Source organism: Pocillopora verrucosa, chromosome 2, assembly GCF_036669915.1.
Source record: "Pocillopora verrucosa isolate sample1 chromosome 2, ASM3666991v2, whole genome shotgun sequence".
NCBI classification, from domain to species: Eukaryota; Metazoa; Cnidaria; class Anthozoa; order Scleractinia; family Pocilloporidae; genus Pocillopora; species Pocillopora verrucosa.
Window position 1 is genome coordinate 15,937,213 of NC_089313.1, and position 25,745 is coordinate 15,962,957.

At 38.8% G+C, this 25,745-nt stretch overlaps 3 protein-coding genes across 6 annotated transcripts; 1 reads left to right on the plus strand and 2 right to left on the minus strand.

Moving 5' to 3' along the window:
• Positions 1–157: 157 nt before the first annotated feature.
• On the minus strand, positions 158–2,472 carry LOC136279260 (uncharacterized). The gene is made up of 4 exons (XM_066162873.1): positions 2,304–2,472; positions 1,407–1,748; positions 467–877; positions 158–306 (listed from the first exon to the last, which is right to left on the minus strand). Exons 1-4 carry the CDS (start codon positions 2,470–2,472, stop codon positions 158–160), a joined length of 1,071 nt encoding a protein of 356 aa, XP_066018970.1.
• A 1,203-nt stretch (positions 2,473–3,675) lies between these two features.
• LOC131786600 (DNA replication ATP-dependent helicase/nuclease DNA2-like) lies at positions 3,676–22,215 on the plus strand. 4 transcript variants are annotated; one of them, XM_059103656.2, is made up of 19 exons: positions 3,676–3,853; positions 3,973–4,017; positions 5,326–5,368; positions 6,165–6,205; positions 6,802–7,716; positions 7,954–8,498; positions 10,298–10,620; positions 11,013–11,237; positions 12,006–12,305; positions 12,795–12,932; positions 14,186–14,404; positions 14,915–15,373; positions 15,617–15,680; positions 16,169–16,420; positions 17,182–17,443; positions 18,249–18,377; positions 18,962–19,155; positions 19,813–20,048; positions 20,676–22,215. In XM_059103656.2, exons 1-19 carry the CDS (start codon positions 3,791–3,793, stop codon positions 21,257–21,259), a joined length of 5,037 nt encoding a protein of 1,678 aa, XP_058959639.2. In that variant the 5' UTR covers positions 3,676–3,790; the 3' UTR covers positions 21,260–22,215. The 4 variants fall into 4 exon arrangements, with proteins under 4 accessions (XP_058959639.2, XP_066018648.1, XP_066018650.1 ...); XM_066162551.1 differs by having other exon boundaries at positions 10,292–10,620; positions 20,676–22,213; XM_066162553.1 differs by lacking the exon at positions 20,676–22,215 and having other exon boundaries at positions 10,292–10,620; positions 19,854–20,017.
• A 16-nt stretch (positions 22,216–22,231) lies between these two features.
• On the minus strand, positions 22,232–24,929 carry LOC131780132 (ALK tyrosine kinase receptor-like). The gene is made up of 4 exons (XM_059096758.2): positions 24,499–24,929; positions 24,360–24,386; positions 23,879–23,930; positions 22,232–23,317 (listed from the first exon to the last, which is right to left on the minus strand). The coding sequence occupies exons 1-4, from the start codon at positions 24,811–24,813 to the stop codon at positions 22,449–22,451; spliced, it is 1,263 nt and encodes a 420-aa protein (XP_058952741.2). The 5' UTR covers positions 24,814–24,929; the 3' UTR covers positions 22,232–22,448.
• Positions 24,930–25,745: the final 816 nt, after the last annotated feature.

A 25,745-nucleotide genomic window follows, 5' to 3' on the forward strand; every position in this document is an offset into this window, starting at 1 on the left:
AATTTACACTGAAGAGTGTCTCTATTCTTCAAGTTTAAAGTTGTTGCTTTCACTCAGATGGTTCCGTTTTCTCTTTGCTAATTATATCACTAAACTTACTCAAAATACAACAGTCTTTTCACATATTGTAGCGAGGTAGATCTCCTGCCGCACAATTTCATAGTATACGGCACTCCCTGCAAGGAAAGCACGTCACAGGGGTTTCTTCTTCCTCCTCCTCCTCCGAGCTCATCTCAGTTGCGTTTCTCGTGTAAGATTTTTCTCGACGTATCAGTGGTGCGCGATCGTCATCGACAGCTTCTTTTTCTAGTTAAAACAAAGGAGAATGAAAAAAGTGGTCGAGAGAGGGTAGCTGCTCATTAAACTATATGTGGTCAGCAAAGTGTGTGTGATTTGCAGGGAGAAGGAATTGATTATCACTCATTAGCAAAGTACAAATATACTTTGATCATATCAGTCGTATTACCTTCCGGCATGACTTCGCCTGACATCCAGTAGTTCTTTACGGCTATAGCACCTGATGGGCTTCCTACGATCTCACTCCACTGATGATCGGAGATAACTCGCTTGCTAGGCACCATGAAACAACTAGTAATATTTCCATTCTGTGAAGAAACTGTGGTCTGGTGGGTGTTAACTACAGAACTTTCCGCGCCTTCTGGTGACGGTCTCGTGACAGGAGGTTTTGCGCAATTTTCCTCTCCATTTGCCTCTCCTGAATGGTCTTCGTCTGGCGAGGAGAGCAGTTTCGGTGCAGTTGTCGCTTCCTTGGTGTCGCTATTGAGGGCATCGTTTGAGTTCTGGAGTTTGACGTGAATCTCCGCCTGAAAAGCTTCGGAGGGTTTGGTTTTGTTGGTTTCTTCTAACGACACAGAGTCTGAAAAAAATTTACTTCATATCTCAGCGGAAGAATATAACCTCCAAGCAATCAGTAGTGTCACAAAGCTTGGTTTTCAGTGTGCAAGACTGGCCGATCATCAGTTATTCCCTAATATGGCGTAAATAACCAGCGTGCTTCAGAAAATCAGAGAGGAATTAGACACTTCAAGGTTTTATGCGTCGGTTCAGAGTCAAATTCCTAACTTTGAAAAGTAGTTAGTCAATGTCAAACATTTTAGGCCATGTTATGAAAGAAGTAGAAAAACGGTAAACAAAAATAGAGAGGCAGACAAAGGCACCAAAAATGCAGATACAACGAGATGGAAAGGAGGATAGACTGACCAGGACAGAAAAAAAAAACAGGCTGCGTCGAAAGACAAGCATGAAAGTTTCAGCTCTCTTTTGAGCTAGATTACTTATTCAGCTGTATTTTGTGGGGAATTCCTTCTTTATAATTCGCAAATGCTATTTAAAAATCTGAACCTATCTCAAGTTTAGTGAATGGTAAGTATAAATTGCTAGCAAACCGTCTGAGGGACATGCTCCAATTCCCAAGTTCCCCCCATGGAGGATTGTGGGTGACCCTGACTCTGTCCCCTCCGGATCCACGACCATTCTTGTGCGCCAGACATTGGGAGAATCGGCATCAAAGCTTTCACTCTCGCAAGTATCATTACTATCAATTTCAGCGGATGTCTTTCCACTATCATGCAAGCCAGTTCCAGTCTCGCTCGACCCACTAACCCCGTATGTAAAGGAATGGAAACAATATACGGGACTTCTTTTTGGACTGCTGGTCTGACTGGCGTCTTCACTACCAGCGCTAAGACGTAAAGTGGTCAAGGTGCCTGACGGTGTCTCGAATTGGCCTGCCAATTAAGAACAAGATGTCATATTACAAGCAAGGTCAATGATAAACACGAATCAGGAGCCTAGATTTGTGTGATTTCGAAGTTTCAACCGAACAATTGACGGAATTGTTCGAATATTTCCGAGACTTCCCGACCGAATTTTTCAAATTTCTGTCTTTACTCATGATTATCAAATCTAAGAGTGTGAGTGAAGTATTAAATGAACGTCTATGTTGTTACTAGGAGTAGAAGGCTTAGAGTTCCGACTTTTTGTTTTTCTATGAACAAGTGAAGAATTAATTTAGAGCGTGTAGCAACAGGCCACCAAGCCTCAAATATCTTAATCTATACTGCTCTTTCAAAACATCAAAGGTCCGTTCTTGCACGAGATTGATGGGAAGTATAATCTTTCAGACATCGACTGGTGCTAGAGTAGGACCTGGTCTTGTTCAATTTATAATTAAAGGCGCGTCCCGTTCACAGCTGTTTGCGATCTAAAACTGAACTCAAAATCTCGAATACCCTGCCAACCATGCTAATCCGAGGAAAATTTTAAAATCAATCTACAGAAACCTTTCTTTCTCCCAAATGCCTTCGTTTCTCCTTTAAATACATCATTTTCGTTTTCATCTTGATTTGGAGTCACTTGCTCTACTTGTCCACTTTCTTCGTTCGTCAGTTCCGCTGGTGATAAACACTCCAAGGAAGGAGAAGCCAAAGGTGAAACATGAATATTTGCCATTGCGACAGTTAGTTTTGCCTTAATAGAATAAACTCTGCAACAACAGCTCGTCTTTCAGGTTTTACTTCTACAAAGAAATTCTGTTTTTCCTTCCTACCTCTGACTCGTTGTCAAATGGAAATATCCTTGGCAAGTCAGCGAGGCGGTAAATTGCAACATGAAAAGAAAAATGTCATGTGCCACAGGCACGTTCATAACACATTAGCAAGTCGAAGGAGTTGTTAGCAAGTTTGATCTGTTTTTCATGCACGTGAAAGGCCGCTATTTTTGAACAAAACAAAAAAATCACCGCATTTGAGCGTGAAAATTTTTTTTTGGATTTGTTATTTATATTTTCGAACGATCGACAAAGTTGACTCTTTCATTCCTTCAGCTGTAAATGGTAGCGAATAAATGTAACGTGAATCATTATCAGCGTCAACATATCTGATTTAAGGTTTTTTTTGAGAAAATCTCAATACCTCATGATTTAGATTTTGTTTGAAATGGACTAGTACCTGAGATCACGTTACACTAACAATACTTCCTCGTAATGCCTGTACTGGTGTAACGTGAATGCTACTGAATAATGAACTGCGCGGATGTTTATTATAATTTTAATCGCGGCATTCATCGAGTATTTTCTCAGAGTTTTAATAGAATCTTCTTCTAGGTTTTTGAAAATGATACATTTTGCATTAGTTAGCTTTCAAATTGCGAATTTTAGTATTTTTACATAATATCTTTCACCGTTTTTTTCTTTGATAAAATTTTTCGCGAGCACAAGACTGGCGTAAGAATTCACTCTTAGACTATTTTGTCAGTCTGTAATGAGTACAAAATCTATTTGACTGTGATTTATATCAAACAAAATCAGTTAAAAAAACAAATGAACTAGGTCAATGACCATTCCACAAACAATGGGGGATCAGTAATATTTCTATATAACCTCATAATATTCATCATACAAACAGTTACTTTGTTAAAGAAGACAATGGCTAGTTTACCTTTTAAAATAACACTTTATTTTAAAATAGTGTGGGGTTTCAGCGAAATCCCCCGAGATCTCTGAGGAAGAAAGAAGAGCTTGTATTGTTCACAATCAGACTATTGTGAAGCGATTTTTCCATGAAATAGAGAGAGGATGACATTTGCTGTTTGTTACATAACGTTCCTTAGAGCACAACACAATATGGCGCTTTGGCGGGAAATTCTTGCCTCTCGAGGATTTTTCACACTGCGCCTGGTTGTTATGCTAACATTCATTTTGGAGTGTATCGAAACTAGGATATGAACATTTTTAAGAGCTTCATTTGTTGTATTTTTCGCTGACAAGGTTATGGGAAAACCAAAATTGAATAAGGGGGCTGGAAAGCGAGCAAGAAGCAGCTCGGAAGACGAGGTGAGACGATACAAAACGAAAGTTTTTGTGACAAAACAGAGAAAAACATTGTAGACATGTCGTAAGGTTTAAATTAAGTTTGCATATTGATATTTAATCTTGATTTTTAATGTATTTAGGAAAGAAATCCATCTCAGCAAACCATCAAGAGTTACTTTAGCAAGGTAAACTGACCAAAATAAAATGTGCACAACAATTCTGTTTACGTTACAAGAGCCTAACTTTTAACGTATGTTGAAACGTGTAAAGGTCTCTCGCTCACCTGAAATTCCACTGTTTTCACTTTCGGTTTCAACGCGACCGGAAGCAAATGTCTAAGAGTTTTTTGTGTTTGTTTGTCCTTTAACGTAACCGTCATTGTTAAGCTTTTAACAAATATCACAAGCTGAAGGCGAGTGATGTACAAAATTTTTAAGTGTTCCGCCAAAATCCCCAATAAGTGGATTAGTAATTATGCTAGTTAACGGTGGTCTTATGATTTAAAAAAAATCGTTTTGAGAGGTGCAATAACCGACAACTTTTTTGGTAGTATTTGAGTCATTTCACAAACCTTCTTGAACATACCCTAGAGGCATACAGCATTTTTGAGGAAAGTTTTTCCATAAAAGTACTGTTGGGTAGATAATTAGTTAAGTGGCATAAGGATTATTGGTTGTCGACAGTTTCTTGTTCAAATTCCTCACTACATTGATACAACAAAGAGAGTCCAAGTTAAGATCCTTGGATTCTTCATCCTGAAAAAATACAGCATGATCTTTGATTTGCAAATTGTAAACAGGCATCACCAGTTTACTAGGAACAGGTACAGAGTATATGTTTATGCCTACCTTTCAAGGTATATATCGGTCAATATTCAATCATTAAACTGGGTCATAGTTACTCATTAGTTGGCTGGTCATCAACAGATTGTCTTCGAATAGTCAATGCATTGTTTGCATATGTTTAACCTCTAGGTGACCTCAAACAAACTTCACATGCAGATCACATGTTGACTAAGATATTGCAGGCTATTGATTGAATTTTTGGTGACCATTAGTAGCTATTATTTAACTGTTGTGCTACTAGCAACTATCAATGGACTCTCCGCTAACATACTGAGTAACCAGTTTATTAAGCAAGGCTACCTTGGGGTAGAAGGTACTCTCGGACATCCTTTCTTAGAATAAAGAGCCGTAAAAGTGACTAGCATCCAATTTTCCCTTCACAATATAACCCCTGAATCAAACATTTCTTGACTGTAAACCAAATTTCCTTGTCAGCATCTTAAGAGAACAGTGTGTAGAATATGCATACTGATGTAAGAGTGCAAAGGTTAAAGGGGAAGGATGGTGTTACCTTAGTTTGTTAAAGGTTAACAGAGATTTTTATGATTTACCAAACCCTCTTTCAGATCAAGGAACCACAAACAATGCTGTTCTTATGATCATAAGTTCTAAGTAACAAAGTGATAAATTATTTCTGTTACTCTGTAGGAGACCTGTAAACTTTGGACAACAGTGGGGCAGGAATCTAAAGGTTTGAGCAATTTTATCTACCATAGCAAAAAACATTTTTAGCTTGCAGTGGGATAAAGAAATACGTTACTCTCAAGGAGGTTCACAACGTTTTTTATGTTTAGTCAGGTTTCTTCATCTTTGCTGATGTGCCTCACAGTTCACAATTTGTTTTCATGTTAGATGCAATGTGTGTGACAAAACAAAATAATTTTAAATTTGGTATTTCTTTTGAGCAATTTAGATATGACATGTAAATGTGTACTCAAAGTTCACTTTTCCTTAAAAATCAGAGAAAAAATAAGAGCACAAAAAAACCTAACTTTGACCTACTCAGTCCCGGAGATTACTATGAAAAATGTCTCCTGACTTTATTAATACTAAATCTATAAAAAGTAGAGATTTGATGATAACTGCTTCATCTTCTCCTTTATCTCCTTGCTGAATTGTATGAGAATCACAAGTAATACCAGAAAGCATGTTGGTATGAACGCACAGAAAAGAAACTACAGTAGATGTCTAGACCCCATAGATCACCAGTACAATAGCTCTTATGAGTAACCTTGGTCAAGCAGATGGCTTGTTGATGGTCAGCTCACTCTGGAAAAATTTTTAGTCCATGTCTCAGTTGAGGTGTCTCCTAATTACTGCGACATGAAAAAGTCAGCTACAGGTAGTTATCAAGAGAGTAGCAGTCAGCCTTTAGAAAATTACTTGTATCAGGCTACTATAAACCAACTACTGAAGGTGTATTGACCTATATATTGATCAACTATTAGTCACTTGGTATTTTTTGTGTGTAAATCATGTCCCTGTAGGAAATGGAAAAAGGAAGAGCCTCAAATTATCAACAAAAAAGGTATGATTGAGAAAGATAAGTTAAACTAAAAGATGCTAGAAAGATATTATTCGAATGTATAAAATTTTTCCCCAAAATCCTGCTTCTAGGCCTTCTCCTTATTTATAAGCACTTCCTATACTTTTGTGAGTCAGATGGGAACTCACTCACACGCAAAGGGCACTGAGACATTGAACTGTTATTGAAAGAGATTTCATCTTAATGTCAAGTCTATGTCTTTTGTTTAAAAATTTGTCATTGCAATCAAAGCTTTTCTACTGCTAAAATAATTTTTAGGTAGCACCTGTGTTTTTTCATGTGAACTTTTAATCAGGGCATTTAATTTTTTATTTTACATCTTTTAAGCAGGTCACCAAATGATCCATTGTATTGGGCTGTATGAGGGCTTAAAAGAGAGATTGTTCACCAACTTAAGTAAATTCTTTTACCAGCCAATTTACAAATGGTTTCTCCTATGTGTCTAACTACATGTACTATTTGACTCACAAGAAATGGACAATGTGTCAGTTGGGTAAAGATTAAACAGAATTTTGTTTGTGATATATTTGTTTTCTTATGTAGACAGAAGTTAGAGATGAAATTCCTTTGTTTTCTAGAAAGAAGATAAACTTAACACATTGGTGACAAGAAGAAATGACAAATCAAGAAGTTCACCACAAAGTGGGAAAGGAAAAACTGATCAAACATGTTTTACAAAGATTGTGAAACAAAATGTTGTGTTAACACCCTTACCAAAGAATAAACAGGCAAAGAGTAATGGTGAAATGTCATCTTCCTCTTCTGAACCCAATCAGCCTCCTTATGCTCATAAGAAAAATGGATACAACAATTTTAAATTGCCATCACCAATATGCCAACTAAGAAACAAGAAGAATACCTCAATAAATGGATCTAAGTGTAATCTTGCAGTCAACAATGTAAAAGAAATAGTTATCGAAGATGATGATTTCATTCCACCAACACCATCTCCAAATGGACAGCATAGTTTTATCAGCTGTTGTCCAGAAAGTACCCCATTGTTGCATGATGAAAGCAGAGTGTCCAAGGTTCTCAACCACTCATCTGCTGCAAATTATTGCAAAACTGAGCTAAGTGAAAGAGGATCTGCTAAAATAAAAAAAGCAGTCTTTGTTGGTAATGATCCTGAAGAAGCAGATGATGACAAAAGGTTACCTGTCTCAGATATATCTTCACCTCCACATAACTATGTTGAAGCTCAAATGACAACACAAGCAACCAGTCGTAAAAAGTATAAGCTTTCCAGGAAGGGGTTTAAGCCACCAAGGGTACTGTCAAGTCCAATAAAAAAGAGCAACATCAGTGCATCAGTTGATAAGTCACCAAAGAGTCAGTCACCCACAGGAAACAACGCAGGCTACCAGAAGGAGTCTGCTTCCATTATTGCACCATCAAAGTGTGTCATTCTAAGATCGAGAATGAAACGTTCAGCAGCCAGGGGAAGTTCTCCTATGCAGAAGAGACTCTTAACAGAATGTCCTTTGGAAGAAAAGGTAACTATCTGTTTTGAATCATAATTATGTACCATAGGTAGCCTTTGGTCAATATGGGGACTGATAAACAATCAATATGTGATTGTGAGTAAATAGCTGATTGGTAATGGACATATCTTCAACCAGTAGGTATACAGTGGTTGACTGACACTCTACTAAATTGTCTTGAAAAGTTTTCTTAGCCATTTTGGTTTCCTTTCTGGATCTATAATGGTTTTTTGTCAATTGCTGTTACAGAGTACAGTGAAATGTAACCTCTGGGACAGAATAGAAGAAGATTTACTCTCTAACTCTCCTGGAGAGAATGGAGAGAATGAAGGACAACAAGCTGTAGATCATGAACAGTACCATCTTGCAAACCATTGGGTTGAAAATAAAAATGTGATGAAACAGTACACCTTGGACACAAGCATAGGAAATTGCTCCCTTGATGAAAAATTACTGGAATGTGAAGAATTATTTGATGAAAGAAACCATGGGGAATCTTACGGTTGTACAAATACTAATTATGGTACAGAAGAGATGGAGAAGTGTGACTCAAATGTTGGAGGAGATCTAAAGAATCAATTTAGAACTCCTAACAAATCACAGTCTCATCAAATTGTGCAACCAGTCAAATCTCCACCATGCAATAACTTGTCTGGGCAGTTGCTTACACCTACAAGAGCAGATGGAAATACTTCAGTGGACAGTCTTGCTGATGCTATGGAGTTGGATAATTTACTGGATGGTGTTAAATGGTCGCCTATGGTCAGCTTTCCTGAAACATTTCACATTTCAAGGTTATTGCACATACATTTACTTCCTTCTATTGATTTCTCTAACTTACTTTTTCACTAAGAGATAACAACAAGACAGTTGGACAGTTTTTTCCATATCTTGTTGATTAAAAGTTATTGGTATCATTATGAAACCCCAGTTTCCCTTGCTCCAAATCTGATTGCCATAGGTTGATTAATGATGACCTGGCCTGAAATTTTTCATCCTAACCTGGATACAGTTAGATAGGATCAATGTTGAGGAAAAGAATTCTCAATATTTGTCTCTGGAAAAATAGACTCTTGAGACTTGAGAAAATAGAACTAACCATTCCTCTTGTAACCACATTTTGAGTTGAAATCATAGCTTGCATTTCTGATGTCTCATTAGGAGTGCAAGTTAAAGTTCCAAATAAATGATAGCGTAGTGGTCTGAGAGGAGGTGGGAATATTTTCCTTTCCAATTTCCACCTTAGTTTCCTTTCTCCAATTGACCACCCATAAGGCAGTAATTTATCACTCTTTCCAAGCTTCTGTTGCTTTGAGTATCAAAGATGACAGCCACTCATTTTGCATGTAAGTACTGGGCCTTTAACTGGTGAGATAAAGCCAACATATGTTTGGAATATTTGTTAGCTTATTTTCCTATCAAATATCTAAAAATTATGGGATGTAAAAACAAAAAGCAGTCCTATACAATGACATGGTAAGCCATTACATACATGGTATGCCATTACATATTCTGCATGATGTACCATTACAAATGACACTTGTAGTGAGCAATGAAGAAAATTAGAGAACATCTTCTTGATCTTTGGTGGGTGTATATAAAGTTTGACACATGGTTCAAACAATCTTAAGAGGTTCTTGAGTTTTAGCAAATGTCTTGAAGGTCTTTCAATTTGGTAGGATCCTTGAAAAATAATTGATTTATATATTAGGTCTTGAAAAGTCCTTGAAACCTAGGATTTTGTGTACCCACTATCACTCCTCTGGTAAAATTGAATGATGCTGTTGAGAAAATTTTTGTCCTGAATTACTTCTGAGATACTAAAACAACAAGGGTAAATGTTGGTATAAAACATGAACAGCTTCACAGAAAAAAAATTGAGATATTTGCCTTTACCTCATGTACCAGCCCTTACAGTTGTCTACCATGCACTTTTGCTCCAAATGGCATATGTTGACAGAGTAGTTATGAAGCAATTGTCTTATGCTACCTTTGTTTGCAAGTCAAATGAGTGATGGGGAAATGTACATTCAATCATTAATGATTGAGTGATGAAAATTCAAAGCTGAGGAAACTGGACAGTTAACTCTGTTCAGTGCTCTCAGAAAGAAAGCCAAAGTAAAGACTCCTCAACTGCAAGAAGTTGATAGCAAACGGAATGAAAATTTGGAAGCTATAAATACCTGTTGAAATCTTTTACTTTGAATTTTGAGAAAATATTCAATATTAATGTCTCTGTATTTCAAATTTTGTTTCTTTCCTTCAGACATATGTGCAAGCTGTCAAATAGCCAGTTTACAAAATTGTTGCTAATGCCATATTCTCATCAACCAAGGCTGGACTATCTTAAAATTGTAAATGACTTAGCTGTGTGTTTTAAGGAGAGGAAGAGTTTCAATTTCTCATTAAACTTGGTCCTTAAAAACTACTTTTTGTTCTTGAAAAGTCCTAGAATTAGGTTTTACAAGGTTGTATGAACCATGATGACATTTGTGAATGCATTCCCATAAAACTCCTTCAACTCCAACCATTTTATAAGGAGAGAATTATCATAACTTACTATCTATATGTATGTTCCATTTTTCAGCAACAGCAACAGCAGCTCATGTAAAGCACTCTTCTCTCCTATCAGAAACACAGAGCAGGCTAACACAATATCTAAGGATCTCCAAAATAAATGCAACATTACTCATATTACTTGTCACTCTGGAACAAAGGGCTACAGTCGTTTCTTAGTGCTGGAGGTGTCTCGCAGAGAACTACAAGGCCAGGAAGTTGTGGCAAAGTATGGAAGACAATTACCAGAGAAGGTTCTTCGTTTATTTGACGAAGAGTCTGGTCAAGAAAAGTTCTGTAGTTTAAGGGAAGACTGGGAGATGAGCGAAGTTGAACCTGGTGACATTGTACATATTACAGGTGTGTATGTATTTTTTCCTTTATCTTTAATCACCAGACTTAGCAAATAGTTAATAGCAACTAAGCTAGCAGAAACTTGTCCTGATAAGTTTCCAACACTAATTTCAGTTTATAATGCTGAACCACATTTGATATTGGATCAAGTGTTTAAATTTGTGATCTCTAAACAGGGTCAGCTGTTCAAAGGGCAGATAATTCTATCCAACTGATAAATCACTATTCAGTGTTAACAAAACATACTGTGCTAACCTCTAGATAGTGATCTATTTGACGGATAGTGTTATCCATCCTTTGAAAAACCAGGGCTAGTTCTAAAGCTTCACCAACTCTTTTTCCTAATATTGTTTTCCATAGACACCACATAATTTTGGCTGTAATGTTTTCTTTGACAGGATCATTTGACTCGTCAACAGCAACATGTATCCTTGATAACTCAACTGAACACTATCTTGTCATTCACCCTGATACTTTGGTATCTGGAACTACTGTTTCCATGGCAACTAAGTGTTTAAGGCAGGGCATACTCAATGAGCAATTTCGCACTGAAAGCCAAAGTGAGGCAATGTTGATTGGAACACTTCTTCATGATCTGTTTGATTTGGCCATGGAGTTTAAGGGTTAGTACTGCTGAATTTTATGCTCAAATTTCAGTAAGAAGATGTTACAGACACATGTTTGTCTTTTCATTTGTATTTGTTCTTTTTAACCCAGGACTTTTGTACATTATGGAGTCCTTAGAGTATCTGTAAGTTGCAGGGTTTGAGTGTTGGTTAAAAAATGCAGAAGCAGGAAAATTTATTGAAAAAAATAGGAGAATATTCTCCATCTCTGAATGAAAAAAAAGCTCAGGCTTGAGAATTCTCAATAGAAGACTTAGAATTTCGCAGTTGTTGATGCTTAATAAGCACTGTGCAAGGTTTTTAATAAGAGTATTATGGCTCCAAAGGTTCTTCTTGCCATATTTACATTTGGGATAGTTTCCTTATCAAGCAGGTGGTTCTTAGTGAAATCCAGAGTTAATTCAACTGAAAGGAGAGATTTGAAATGTTTTCACAACATATGTTCGAATTAGGGCTAACAAACTTTCCCCCCTTTTTTGGGTAACCCTGTCAAGTTTTCTCCATGCACTTTCTCTGGGAAACATCGCACTGAAAACATTTAAATGAAATCGTTCGCTATCTACAACGTTGAAGTTTTTGGCAAATTTTCCAATAATAGTGCACAAATAATTCAAGAAACCTTTTTTCTTCTTTTACATGTATTTTCATGCTTCTTGTTATGTGTTAAATATTTTTTGTCTTCCAATGTTTTACCGCAAACTGCACGTTCATGCAATTGATTTTCTAGTTATCAGTCTGTTGTAAAGTCGCTTTGTCTCTTTAAAGAATTTTCTCCAGATGCACTTTTAACAAGAGCTAGAGGGCTTCTCCAGAGGCTTTCTTACTTGGATGACTTCTACAGCCTGGGACAGACAGAGAGTTGGGCCCTGGAAAAACTGAAGGAACATATTCCACTTCTCTGTGACTGGGCCAAGAAGTTTGTGGTTCCTTTTCCCCAACCTGATCTGGGGGCTATGGATTTTAAGACCCCTGAATTCCCACATCAGACTGAGCAACCAAGTGTTTGTGTGTCAGCACTGAAAGACATCGAAGAAAATATCTGGTCACCGCGGTATGGACTTAAAGGTTGGTATTTTCTTCTCCTTCTTCCTCGTTTTCTTATTCTTTTTTTCTTCATTTTCTCCGCAGTTTCTCTCTTTGTCTTTCACTATGCATTTTTACATTTCTGAACTCATTGGAATAGTTTAGTCCCAACATATTTCTTATACTTTTGACCAGAATGTACTCTTTTTATTCTCAAGCAAATACATTCACATGAGGTTTTGAGCTTGGCTTTATTTTGAAAGTGTGGGCTTTTTGAACCCAGAAATAGCCTACGTCATAAGTCTCTTTGTACCACAATATCCCATATATATAAACCACGAATATAAGCGTTTCTTCTGAAAAGTTAAATAACAGTTACAACTATTTTAACCGTCTTGGTATAGTTTCATCCTTTTTTACGATCCAATAATTTTTATTAAACATTTTCTTCGATTTTATGGTTACTTTTTGGATACAAAAACTTGACAAGGAAAACCGTATGAACAGAACGGTTTGCATCTTTGTTTTTAGGGAAAGTGGATGCCACCGTTGAAGTTAAAATTGATCGAAGACCTAAAATAAAACGGCACAGGCCTGATACAGGAAATCAAGTACAGACCAGAGTGATGCCATTGGAATTGAAGACTGGGAAAATGTTCACTAAACTAGGTGGGATTTAAACAAACAAACAAACAAACAAACAAACAGAAAAATACGATACCAACTTTCATAAAAGTGTTGCGAGATGATTTTATACATGGTTGGTAAAGGCAACACAGCAGTCAAACCTCTGACTTGCGCAAGGGGATTAATTCTGGTCTTCTGCACGCCCATTTCGCGCAAAATTTCAAAGGAAAACACAAAACTTATCTGACTAGGGGCATCAAGTTGATCTGTCTCTTATTTTGAACTTTATCACAATCAACTTGACGGAATGGTTGTGTTCAACTTTCTACGACAACCTGGGTCTCGCAACTTGAAAGCACGCCGCCTAGCCATTGCAAAGGTCGCAGATGCGCAGAAGTTTAACTGCTGTGTTACTTAAGTCTAGGGGTTGCAGTATGTCAGCGGCACTCTCAAAACCAAACATTCATAGTGTACTCCTTGCGAGGTAAACTTCAGCAAGATACGTTAACTTCTTGGCTCTAAGGAGGATGTCGCGATTTCGGCCAAATCCCAAGTTCATTTGCGTCTTGTATGCAGCTAGGATAAGCGACGTTAAAAGCTTCCTGTATTGCAAAAGAACATGAAGCTCATTCCTAGATACTTAAGTGGTCATCTTCAGAATGCATAATATTCACGAGTGATAAGAGGGGGCCTACTGAGATATAGCTTTTAGCAATTTAATTTTTTGTTATGGCTAGAGCTTTTAGAGATAAAGTGACGATAAATCAATGTATTATATCTTTCTCTTCTCCACCTTTTGAACATTTTTGAAGATCGATTTCCTGCGTAGAATATGGAGGAATCATCAAAAGGGATGAGCGTGAATTTAGCTGCACTCGAGATGTTACTAAACAAAAAATATTTAGCGTAGCACTTGGTACAAAACATAGTGATACCGCTTCCAAAGGAGCATGGGAAACCTCCTAAACAACAATAGGTTAAGTAATGGGCTTAAATCTTAAACTTACAGGAGTGATCAACATCTAATTACTTGCAATATCAATGAATTAATCAACAAACTGATGATGAGATCAGATAAACGTATCAGCCTGAGAGTATTTTCAATATTGATGAGATACTAAATTCTCATTATTAATCGCGAAGGAAATGTGTAACACGCCCAAGGGAAATTACAGATAATACTTTGAGAGTTAAAAAGTTAGATCTCAGCTAAATGTAACTCCTGTCGACTAAGTTGTAGCTGTTATCTATATATTTTATGTATTGATTATTTTCCTTATCATTTGCATCACCAGGATCGATCGAGCACCGAGCACAGGTGATTCTGTACACTTTACTCATGTCTGATCGATATTTTCAAGCAGTTGACGCAGGGTTACTATTTTACATGAAGGCAGCTCATATGCTTAGTGTTCCGAGTTTCCTTCACGAGAGGAGAGCTCTTATCATGAAAAGGAATGAAGTTGCACGCTACTTGACACTGAACAGGGCCGGAGCCACAGGATCTATGCCAGGTTGGTAGAAATGAAGCTCACAATCTGTACGTTTATTGCTCACTGAGCAATAAACGCAGGCAATGGAACAAGCTTCTGTAAGCACCTTGGTCAGTAACACGTAAGTTGTTGTAAAGCCATCGAGTACAAATGATGGTAGCCTAAATAGTGGCCAGTGCGCTGTACTCCGGGTCGAGAGGTCCTGGTTCGAGACCCGGGCAAGTCATTGTGTTGTGTTCTTGGTCAAGACACTTTGCTCTCAGAGTGCCGCCCTCTCCACTCAGAGTATAAATGAGTACTGTCGATTGTCAGGGAAGCCTGATGAAATGCTGGGGGGTACCCTTGCGATGGATTAGCTTCCCATTCGGGGGGGGGGGGGGAGGAGGAGTCGTAATACTCCATGTCGCTTCATCGATTTGGAAACCGGGATAAGCTCCAGCTGGGTGGGTCAATGGGCTCGAGTAGAGACTTAACCTTTTTTTTTAACTTTGTCTTAATGACATAAACGTATGTTTTTTTTTTATCGCTTAGCAATGTTGAAAGATCACAACACCTGCAAGCGATGTCCTCAGGTTCAAAACTGCACCACTTTTCACAAAGCAGTCGAGCAAGGAGACGGTGTAACAAGTGGTCTGGGATCATTATTTAAAGAGATGACCGAACACATGTCCAGAACCTACGTACGCTACTTTAGAGACTGGTATAAACTGGTTTGTCTGGAAGGTAAGGAGATGGAACAAAAAAGAAATCAGAACGAGATTTGGTGTTTGGACGGAAGCGAAAGGGAAAAACTTGGTCGCTGTTTTAGCGGGATGGTACTGAAGTCATGTGGTTATGACATGGTACAAGGGGGCAGTCATTATTACAGACACAAGTTCGAGCGCTGTGCAGATCATCCTAGCGTGATGTCATTACAGGATGTGCCAATTACGTCGGGGGACCGTGTGATTTTAAGTGAAGAGAATGGTGGAGCCACAGCTGTCGCGGCAGGTAGGTTTGCACAAATTGAAATTCTTATAATTTATAGGATCAGTCCTTGAACAAACAATTTACTTTAGATCTCTTGGCAAAGCGAGATTGTGCCATCCATTTGCCGTGGTTATTAAATTATTATGGCGCAGAAATAACATTAAGCTGATTCATTTTCAGAGCCCTTCGAAATTGTAGAGTTGTGCGTAAACGAAGTTGCGTTAATTTCTGAACTTGCAGCATTTTATGGTTCCTTCTACATAGGGTACATACATGAGGTGAAGAAGAGCGAAGTTGTTGTCTCACTAGACAGAGATTTGACTAAAAGGTAAAGAATTCAAGTAAGGTTTCATAATAGAAATATTAAAAAAGGATGAGATTTAAATGCGAATCTGTTAAGGTTAATGTTTGTGCCAGAAAAAGCAGTTCATTTGAACCGGGTTTCTTTCCTCGTTTTTCTAATGCGAAATCAATGGGAATTGTTCAGTGGTGAGGTGAATAACAAGGTATGTTCTAAAACCTGGAACTTGCCGGAACACCGCGGAATTAAAAAAAAAAAGAATAAACATAAAACTTGATTAAAAAATAGTTAAAAAAATATGAGGAAAAAACTCAATATACGTGTTGCTCGCGCTCTTCGTGCGTCAAGTACGCCATCTTGGTTTTCGCTGACCATGGAGAATGGTGGGATTTCGGGTTTAAGCACGTGTAGAATAACAACGTCAATAAAGTCGTTCACAATACATATTTTCCTAAAAACTTAAACGGGAAATGTTAGCACTCAATCGCTGATGAGTTCACTACTTGCACCTACAGTTATGATACACACACTAAAGAAACAAGCTCCAAACTCTATCGCCTTGACAAAGACGAGGAGTATAGCACTCAAACAACTCTGTGGTCCAACATGGCAAAACTGTTCAAAGGTGACTCTGACAGAGACGCTCAGCTGCGTCGCCAAATCGTAGACTTGGAACCACCGGTGTTTTCAAGGGAAAGACGGAATGACACAGTGACCATGTGCAGTCAGACATCAGATATCGCTCAGTTCTTCTCACAACAATCACTGTAAGTGTTGCTCTCGCTTGATAGAGAAAATAACATTTGAATGTCAAAAGTAACGCGGAATTATTGGCTTCTCCCTTTCCCGCCCTGTAATTGAGAAAGAAATCACGATCCTTTTTGCTAATTAAAAGCAAAGCCAATTGAAATCATTCGTAACTTGGTCATTCGCGTTTCCCGCGCTACATACGGTTCACTTATTTATACTTTGTGTTCTTATTGAATCCTTTTGATATTTTACTTCTGATTGTGCTCGTAGAAGCTTTGGTTTTTCCAACACTCAGTAAATTTCGCCTCTTTCCGCGATAGGGCCTTTGCTTGTATGGAAGCTTTCTCCGGGCGAGCGGGGGCAAACGATAAGCGAATGCGAAGGGTGAGGAAGTATTTTATTTTTTTGCGCTCCTCTTCTTGTGCATGTCTTGCGCTTCGCACTTGCCGTGCGTTTGCCTCTACTCGCCTAAAAAATGTAATATTGATCCAGTTATGCAGGCGTTTTGGAATGTGGCTGTAGAGACAAAATTGTAATGGGGTAAAACTGGTTAATTAAACTCCAATAATACACACAAAGGTGCGAACAATGTGAGGGACGCTACGTCTTCTCCACCAGATGAAGAAGTAGCCGATGAAAGAAGAAACAGTTCATGGCTACTAACAAGGTAGAAACAACGTAGTTTCACTGCCATTGTCGCATTGATGCGCATTTTGTGGCTGTAACACACTCTTTTACAATTATCGACGGAGATTTAGTTGAAGCTTGTTATGTACAGGTCTCAAAGCAACAAAAGCCAGAAGTCCTTGCCGGACCCAGCTGTGGAGTCTATCCTACAGGAGCTGAACTCAGGGCAACGGAAGGCGGTATCTAAAGCCCTTGCGGCCCATCACTATGCGCTGATCCTAGGTATGCCAGGAACAGGAAAGACGACCACCATCTCCTGCTTGGTTCGTGTGCTGGTGGCAAGTGGTAAATCTGTTCTACTCACTAGTTACACCCATACTGCTGTGGACAACATTTTACTCAAGCTTAAAGAGGTTTGTCAGTGGTCTTATTTACTTACTTATTTACTTTACTTATACTGAGGCCAGCCTAATTTTTCAGAATTGGGAGGCAATTTCCGATCTATGAAAACTCTCACTTTCAGAATGAGCCCAGTTGTAAAACCATGCCAATGTATTAGAATGCTTTGTGTGTTTGTGTAAAAAGTTGTTTTTCACATTTGAAGTTCCACATTTACCTTCGTTTTAACCAAGGTTTTAGTCTTTCTGTAATGGCCTGCCGTAGCTATTATACATTTTTATAGCCAAACGAAATAATTTAATTGTGATAATGATATGGATTGTTTAAAGATTATTCTTTGTAAGGGATTTTCTCTCTTGCACTTGTTTTGGTTCATTGTTTACTTCCAATGTTTGGTACTCAATTATACAAGAGAAGCTCGTTACTTGGCCTAACAATGGTTGAGTGGATTAAGCACTATCCGGGCTCTATCAAGCTGCGCAAGCCTCACCATTAATGAAAACTTTAAGTGGTCTGTGTTTGTCAGTGTATTCCGGGAATTCTTGTGTTTATTTCCTCTTTAATAGCGAAGTGCACCAGTGGATAAGTAAATAGGGATGAATTCAAAGTACATTGTATTTGTTCACTCATAATTTCAAAATATTGTCTAGAAATAGGTGATTACAAATTGATAAACTTATCATGTAAGACCAACTTCTCCTTATATATTTTCAAGAAAATATATGGCTGCCTGGAGGGAGAACTCAGTTCTAATCAAATTTTTGTAGTTTAAGAGTTAGATGTGAACTCTGATCTTCTTTTCCATGTCTTTCCTTTCAGGCAAACATAGATTTCCTTCGTCTTGGCCAGGTCCATAAAATTCTTCCCAAAATTCAATCATACAGCGCGCACCGGGCAGCTGCTGGCATCAAAACTGTCAATGAACTAAGGAAGTTATACGAGTCCAAGGTAATATTACTGTTCAACAACAAGAAACTGAGCATACAGAAGTTACCGTAAATGCACCAATGGACCCCCCCCCCCCCTATAAGCCTTTCTCCTCCCCCCTTCCCCCTATAAACAAAATTTCTAAAATAGGAGTAGCATTATTAGTCAATTTAGATAGCAAGTGTTTCAGTTCAAAATTTACTTGCGTTTTAAAGCCTCAACCAAAAAAAATGCATACTAATACGCCCCAACGTATACAATTGTTATATGGCGAAGAAATACATTAACGATTTAGACTTATTTTTATCAGTGTCCATAGTAATCTGGGGTCGAATTGGTTTTGCGCAACGAAAGTCTCTGAATGGTATATAATTTTTACGCCAACCTTCAAACCAATCAGACACAAAACTAAAACCAATTAAGACCTGGTTGCACGTGCTTTCCTACACTATAGACATTTTGTACATATTTATCTTCTGGTGATATTTATCTTTGTGTTTACCTTGGTTCTGTCTTGAGAAGTGCCCAATTATGGACGATATAAGCCATTTTACAACGACAATATAGTTGTATAAAGTATTAGTTTCTGCCGTTTTTTTTTCTAGTCCGTAGTGGCGACCACCTGTTTGGGTGTGAAACACGCCCTCTTCTCTCAACGCTCCTTTGACTACTGTATTGTGGACGAGGCTTCCCAGATCACCCAACCAGTGTGTATTGGTCCTCTAAGGCACGCCCGTGTCTTTATCTTAGTGGGTGATCATTATCAGCTGCCACCCTTAGTGCAGAGTGTAGAAGCTAGGTAAGTTAAACTTTCCATCTCATTTTTCGCATATTGCATAAAACTGGCAATATATTTCTTCATTTGCTATAAAATTAGAGCCATATTTCTTTACTGCGAAAAACGATGGAACGATCGACTCTTTATGAGCTATTGGCTTCATTCATAACGTTAGTAGAATCTAAACGAGGAACCCCTAGAGATGTGATTGGCATCTCTCCACTGATGTATTTTCTGGGGTCCAAACTCTAGGGTTGCACTAACCCTTTAGCGCTCCAAGCTCTCTTTACCATACAAACCTGGGGTTGCATCAACTTACAATAAGTAGAATCGTATCAAGGTACCACGTTACTAAACCAGCTCTACCATCAAGCATAGGGTCGTAATGAGTGATTAATGAATAAAGCAAACTCTAGAATACTGATATGACTCTTTACTTACGTATCAGCATACAGACGTGGTGCGAGTTGCCAAACCTTAGGAGAGCTATGTTCGAAACGTTATTACATTCTTGATTTTATGGCAATGAGAAAATAATTTAACAAGTTCTACGGAAATGTTTTTAGTTCCCTGCATAGTTTCAGGGGGTAGTTGAGAAGTCCATGCTCAAATACCAGCCTACCCAGCAACCTTAGCGTATTGGCTAAATATACTTGAACGTTTTTGCTCCATCTACAGAGAGGGTGGTATGGACGTAAGTCTGTTTAAACGCCTTTCAGAACGACACCCACACGCGGTTGTTAGCTTAGAGCATCAGTATCGAATGAATGAAGACATCATGGAGCTGTCGAACACACTGATCTATGAACACAGGCTTAAATGTGGTACGCAAGGCGTGGCAAGGGCAGTCTTGGAGCTGCCGAACTGGGACGAATTTTTTTGTTATATGAAGGAGAATACGGCCAATATCAAAGGTATGCGACACTGATGTTCTCAATTCTCTACTGTAATTTGCGTTGGTCGATGTTCATTTTGTTTCTATGTGGCAAGGTATATATTAGCTCTAAAAGTATTATACATTGGGGCCCCCACAATTTTTTTGTTCGGCGAGCGGATCTTTCTCTTTCGGTAAGAGTATACCGTAAAAAATTTTCTAAAGAGGTCCCCGTACACTTATCGGGGTAATTCTTAGTGATTATTAGCTGCCTTCCTTGCCGAAAAATTCGAGTGCTGAACAAACGATGGACAAATCGGGATAGAAAATTACAATCAATTTTAACTTTTCAACTTGAGGCGTAACATCTCTAATATTCTCCTCACTCGCAAACTAAAAGTATAAAACATACAAGTCTCAGTAATTGTAGGTCAGGGGTATTATAAACACGTCATCCAAACTTTGAAAGAATTTACTCGAATATTTATCCATTCTCTCCCCCTACAATCGCGGAAAAAGATTGTTGAGACAAATTTTATCTTATATTATTTTAGGAGAACTCAAAGGAAACAACACTGAACGGAAGTACGGTGCCATTTAAGCATGTGTAAGGAAAGTAACTGAAACTTTATCTGAGATATTTTAACAGATTTTTCCGCCTTTGTAGGTAACTGGATACTAGACACACTCTTGCCCAGTCGACCGGTGGTGTTCTTAGACACGGATAGGGTCCCCGCGCCTGAGTCTCGTTCAGAGCACTTGGTGTCAAACGAGACAGAGGCCGCGATCGTTCACCAACTAGCTTGCGCACTCTTGAAAGCCGGCCTCCAGCCTGCATCACTCGGTATAATCTCTCCGTACAGGCACCAACTCAAGCTCATAACGCAGATTTTTCATCGAGACGCCGACACCAAACAAAATGAAATCGAGATCAACACCGTGGATAAATATCAAGGTCGAGATAAAGCCTGCATCATTGTGTCTTTAGTTCGTAATAACGAGCACTCCAACGTGGGAGACCTGCTAAGGGATTGGCGCCGAGTTAACGTGGCGGTAACTCGTGCGAAGCGGAAATTGATTTTGATTGGTTCGCTCATGACACTGAAAGGTAGCTTGCTACTCCAGGAGCTTTTTGACCTGCTGGAGCTAAAAGACTGGGTGCAAGTTCTACCTTACGATGGGCAAAAGATGTTCGAGTTTTTGACAAAATCTTTCCAGACTTCTCCCAGTAAGAGCCTGGAAACCCAGTGAACCTACGAAAAGAATTTAAAGTATTTGCCAAACTTTTGGCGTAGTCATTACTCGCAAATTGATGCTTCAATTTATTAATTGCTAAGGATTGGTTATCGCTTGTCGAATGATAATTTTTGTGTGGTAAAATTCCTTGTTTCGTTGTTTGTTACATTTTTTTCGCTGGCCAAAGAATATTTGTATTGAGTTTATTATCACATCGTAATTTCAGATATGTTAACATAACTGTCAGTTAACGATGACTTGTATAGTGAAACGGAAAGGTCTGTCACGTTCTTTTCTGTATGTATTGTATCCTCCTTGCCGTGATGGTTTAAGACCCGTAAAGAGGGTGCTGAATCGAAACGCGCCAGGGATTTTCCTGGCCAACTCAGAAATATTGACAGTTCTGTGTTCTCTAAATTTTGTAAAAGTGACTCAGCCCACTGTTACGTCTTTGGTTCACAAACGCCATCGGACATTCCGCGAAAAAAGCTAGTACTGATTTAAAACTCACTAACCCGAGGAATTTTTCAAGGATCTTCCTTAGAATAAAGAAAGACATATGCATGTAGCAGCAATCTTACCCCTAAGAAGTACACGGCCGTTGGTTGTTTCTTGCTACTAGCCGCGAGAATGGGTAGCTTTAAGCACTAACGTCTATGAATTACCAAGTAAGTCCGTCTGATATCCAATCTCCGTAAAGTCTTCGTGAGCCCAATGTTCGGGAAACCTATAAAGCCAACCAGTGCGCTCGTGGCCAAATCCTCGACTGGTTTCCGTCGCCAATCAAGAATGAGACCATCGACGGCATTGACTCGTTATTTCTCGCCACTTGTTGAATACCTTTTGTGGTATTGGAATTGATTCTGCTTCCACAAAAGATTATCACAATTACTTTCAATAAAACCAATCAAAACATCGAGTAAACAGAAGCAGTGGTTTAATCTTAACTAAACATTAATCATCATTGACAAGCTGCTTACAGCTATAAGCCGTTATCTTTTCTGTTTCTTTTTAACCAACTTTGATTGAAAATAAAGTAAATTATTTCGTTCAAAGTTAACTTTTACCCGTCGGGTCCCAAAATATAACAATCATTTAGTTTCTTTATGAAATCAAGATACTTTAATACTCAAAGGATTATATTAAGTAACGTTTGGTTTATTTCCCCGAACATGGAATCTCGTTGATACTATTAGTAACACTTTTAGTTGGCCTTATGAACAAGAGTGATGATGACTTTCCCATCTCCTTGTTTCACACCCTTTCCCTTTTCCTGGTCGGCGCCGCCGTTGAAAGACCCTCCCCCTCCAGCGATGGTATATTTGCGATCCTTTACAACGCCCCCGCCCGAGTACCCACCGCCTGCGCCAGGATAATGATATGCCGCTCCACCTCCCCCAAATCCCCCAAGTCCTCCACTTCCCATGTATTTCACTCTTCCTCCTTCTCCACCGACTACAAAACGCTTTCCCCCTTCAGTAAGGTGTCCTGATTCTCCATCTTCTTTTAAGCCACCTCCCGCCCCGCTTTCAAAAGAGGCTGAAGGATATCCCCACTCATATAATTCTCCCCCAGCTCCTTCAGAACCCCCATGTCGGGAGCCAGTTCCGGTGATTTGCCCAGGGTCTCCATCGTTCGTTGTCCTCCAATGTGCATAGCCTCCGCCCCCACCCCCGGCAATGATGAATGGAATATCTGATAAAGAGGTAATAAAAGTACCCCCTCCCCCTGCCCCTGGTAAATTCGCGCCTGTGTTACTTCTACCACCTGTTTGGCCCACAAGTATTTTAAGGGTTGTTCCGCGAGTAAGATTGAAAGTTCCTTTCATATAGGCGCCTTTCCCACCCGCAGCTATGCGACGGTCCCCTTGACCGTAACCGCCTTCACGGCCATCAGCTCCAGATGCTCCCCAGGCCTCTATGACGTAAGACCCAGTAAGCGGTACTTGCCATAATTGGATACCGTTTTGTAACGTCACCTTGCCCTCTAGTGGGGTACCTTGATACCCGTATGTGAATTTTGGACCTGTAGGACCCAGTGCACCAAGAGTCGTGAATGTGAAATTGGTACGGGCTGCCATGAAAGAAAGAGGCAGACGTTAAATCGAAGAAAGTTTCTTCCATTATTATCTTATTATTACCTTCCAGATTAAGAAAGTCTCTATATCATTTTGTTAAGGTCGTTTTATCAGGTGAAACCAAGTCTGCACCATCTTCAGGCCTGCGTACGGTATACTCCTTTCAGCGAAAACTGACATGCATCCTACTTGCGATTTTCGTTCACCACATAGTGACACACAAAAAAAAAACGTCGTGGAATGTTGGAAAATGTTTTTGACCCTATTGACGTATAGCAGCAGCGAATGCTAAATGTTTCACTCTCGGCGAGAAAGGCAACCAATTAAGTTCTATTTTAATGATCTTCGGAAAAACTGGGTGTAGATTCGAACAATATGTCTCAGGTGATGATATAGGCTGTTTTGATGACGACCTCTTTCAGTTTTATTTGCAAATAATGCAGGTCCTATCACTGGTTTAAATCAGTGTTGACACAGCAGTTCCCTATATGACAGCCTCTAAATAAGCACATTCCCAAAGGATTGTTTTTTATTTAATCAACTCTCTAACATTTTACCTTCAAGTGTGTTGTTGCTCCCTATTGATGAGTCTTCTGTACAGTGTTTACCCTGAGAAGACATTAGATCTACGTAAATAGATACCCTATTCTCCAAACCTGAGCTATATTTGCATGGCAAGTATATCAAGTATACCAAGGTTGAATTTAAGATCTGTCAGTAGGTGATTCAAATTTGTAGCCAAAACCGTGTAGAATTTACAAAATTTTTCACCTGCTTGAATCCTCTTCATTTACATATAGAATAGAGCCTTTTCGCTTGCAACCCCTAAAGATTATTGATCATTTCAGGTTTTACGAACTCAAAAGTTTTTGTCCAATTACTTGCAAAAAAATTGTGTATCATTTTTTTTCATTTGCAGGCAATCCTGGGTAATACTTGGCAAAATAACACGCTTATGCGCGAAATAACGCTACGCTGTATTTTGTTTTTGTTTTCGTTTTTTTTCTGGCATATAGTCAAACACTTTCAAAAGCTAACCTTGGAGTTTGAGGGCCTATAATGTGCCTGCAACAAACAAACAAAAAAAAGAAATATAAAAAGGAACAGTATTACCTTACAGCATCAATGCAAAACGACATGAATATACTTCAAACACATGAAAGCTTTGATATCATACCGTGAGATTAATCAGCTCAGCAAAGATGAATCCCGACGTAGGTACGAGAGAGGTATAACCACGGGAATCCGTGCCTTTGTCGTTCAATTCACAAACCATATTTCCTTGGTTGTTTCTGTAATTCAACGAGCGGCAAATATGACGTCTTTTCAGGCAGAGCTGTGCACATGATAAAACACTTGGTGCTTTCCGTCGATCTATGACATGACCGACGAGGTGGAAACCCTCCTTTATCTGCAAGGAGGATAAGAGGCTCTGGCTTCTTGGTGGAGATGAACACAAGATAACTGTCTGTAATAAGATGGCAAGATTCATACTAAGAACTTAAGAAGAAGAGAGTGAATTTCCCCCGCGACATTTCAAGGGAGTAACAGCGATTCATTTCATAATGCTTTATACAGGTGTGGGAGCTAATATCATTCATTGCACGAGTTAAGTTTACCCAGTGATATAGTCGCAAGTTCGTTTTCGGCTCAATAATTGAGCTGTTGATGACGTTTTCAACAACTGTGTGGTTAATAGAGCAACATTGTCATGTTGTGTCATTGTCAAGTTTGTGACACCAAGGTAAAGGTTGAATTTCATATCTCATTTCCGAATCAAGGTGATTTTTCTAAAACATTCTGAATCATCGTTATTCAGCGAAAATTTTATATTATTTTATAGCTTTTTTGAGTTTCGATCCCCGTTGTACATTTAAACAATAGCCTCTATTTGGCTCGAAAATATGCTCGGACATTTGTCCGCGGACATAATCTGTTCCGAGACGCGAACAGTTTTCTGAGAGCGAGGAAAACTGTGAGTTACGCGGAACATATAATGTCCAAGGACAAATACACGACCATGTTTTCGCCCCAAATGTTGGCAACTTAGTATCCATCGAATATTTTTGCAACGCACGGAGAAAAATGTTTACAAAAAGCTTACCGTTTACTGCGGGGGATGTTTACTTTTCAGTGTTCTCTGGTATGACTTTATCAACATACAAACACGTCCTTTTCGTTGTAACAACAGCTAAGCGCTCGCTCATCTTGAATTTAATGTTAACACAAAGACTGTTATCCTTGTGGACGTGAAATCGGCAGGCTACGGGGTACGAACTGACAGTAAATTTGAACTGCAGTTGAATGAACCTTTTTGGGAAAAAAAATCAAGCAACTAGGAAAAAGTTTTCACCGAGGTGGACATTTGTCAATGGATGTGCAAATAGTGATTATTCACAATAAAAAATAAAAAAAAGTGAAGTG

Coding starts and splice junctions, on each gene's coding strand:
- LOC131786600 (XM_066162551.1), top strand. CDS start 3,791: ATGGGAAAACCAAAATTGAATAAGGGGGCTGGAAAGCGAGCAAGAAGC. Junction 6,206..6,801: donor TCAAATTATCAACAAAAAAG/GTATGATTGAGA, acceptor TTTGTTTTCTAG/AAAGAAGATAAACTTAACAC. Junction 10,621..11,012: donor TGACATTGTACATATTACAG/GTGTGTATGTAT, acceptor TTTCTTTGACAG/GATCATTTGACTCGTCAACA.
- LOC136279260 (XM_066162873.1), bottom strand. CDS start 2,472: ATGGCAAATATTCATGTTTCACCTTTGGCTTCTCCTTCCTTGGAGTGT. Junction 1,749..2,303: donor GGCATTTGGGAGAAAGAAAG/GTTTCTGTAGAT, acceptor CTTAATTGGCAG/GCCAATTCGAGACACCGTCA. Junction 878..1,406: donor TGGAGCATGTCCCTCAGACG/GTTTGCTAGCAA, acceptor AATTTTTTTCAG/ACTCTGTGTCGTTAGAAGAA.
- LOC131780132 (XM_059096758.2), bottom strand. CDS start 24,813: ATGAATCTTGCCATCTTATTACAGACAGTTATCTTGTGTTCATCTCCA. Junction 24,387..24,498: donor CTGAGCTGATTAATCTCACG/GTATGATATCAA, acceptor TGTTTGTTGCAG/GCACATTATAGGCCCTCAAA. Junction 23,318..23,878: donor GAGCAACAACACACTTGAAG/GTAAAATGTTAG, acceptor CTTTCATGGCAG/CCCGTACCAATTTCACATTC.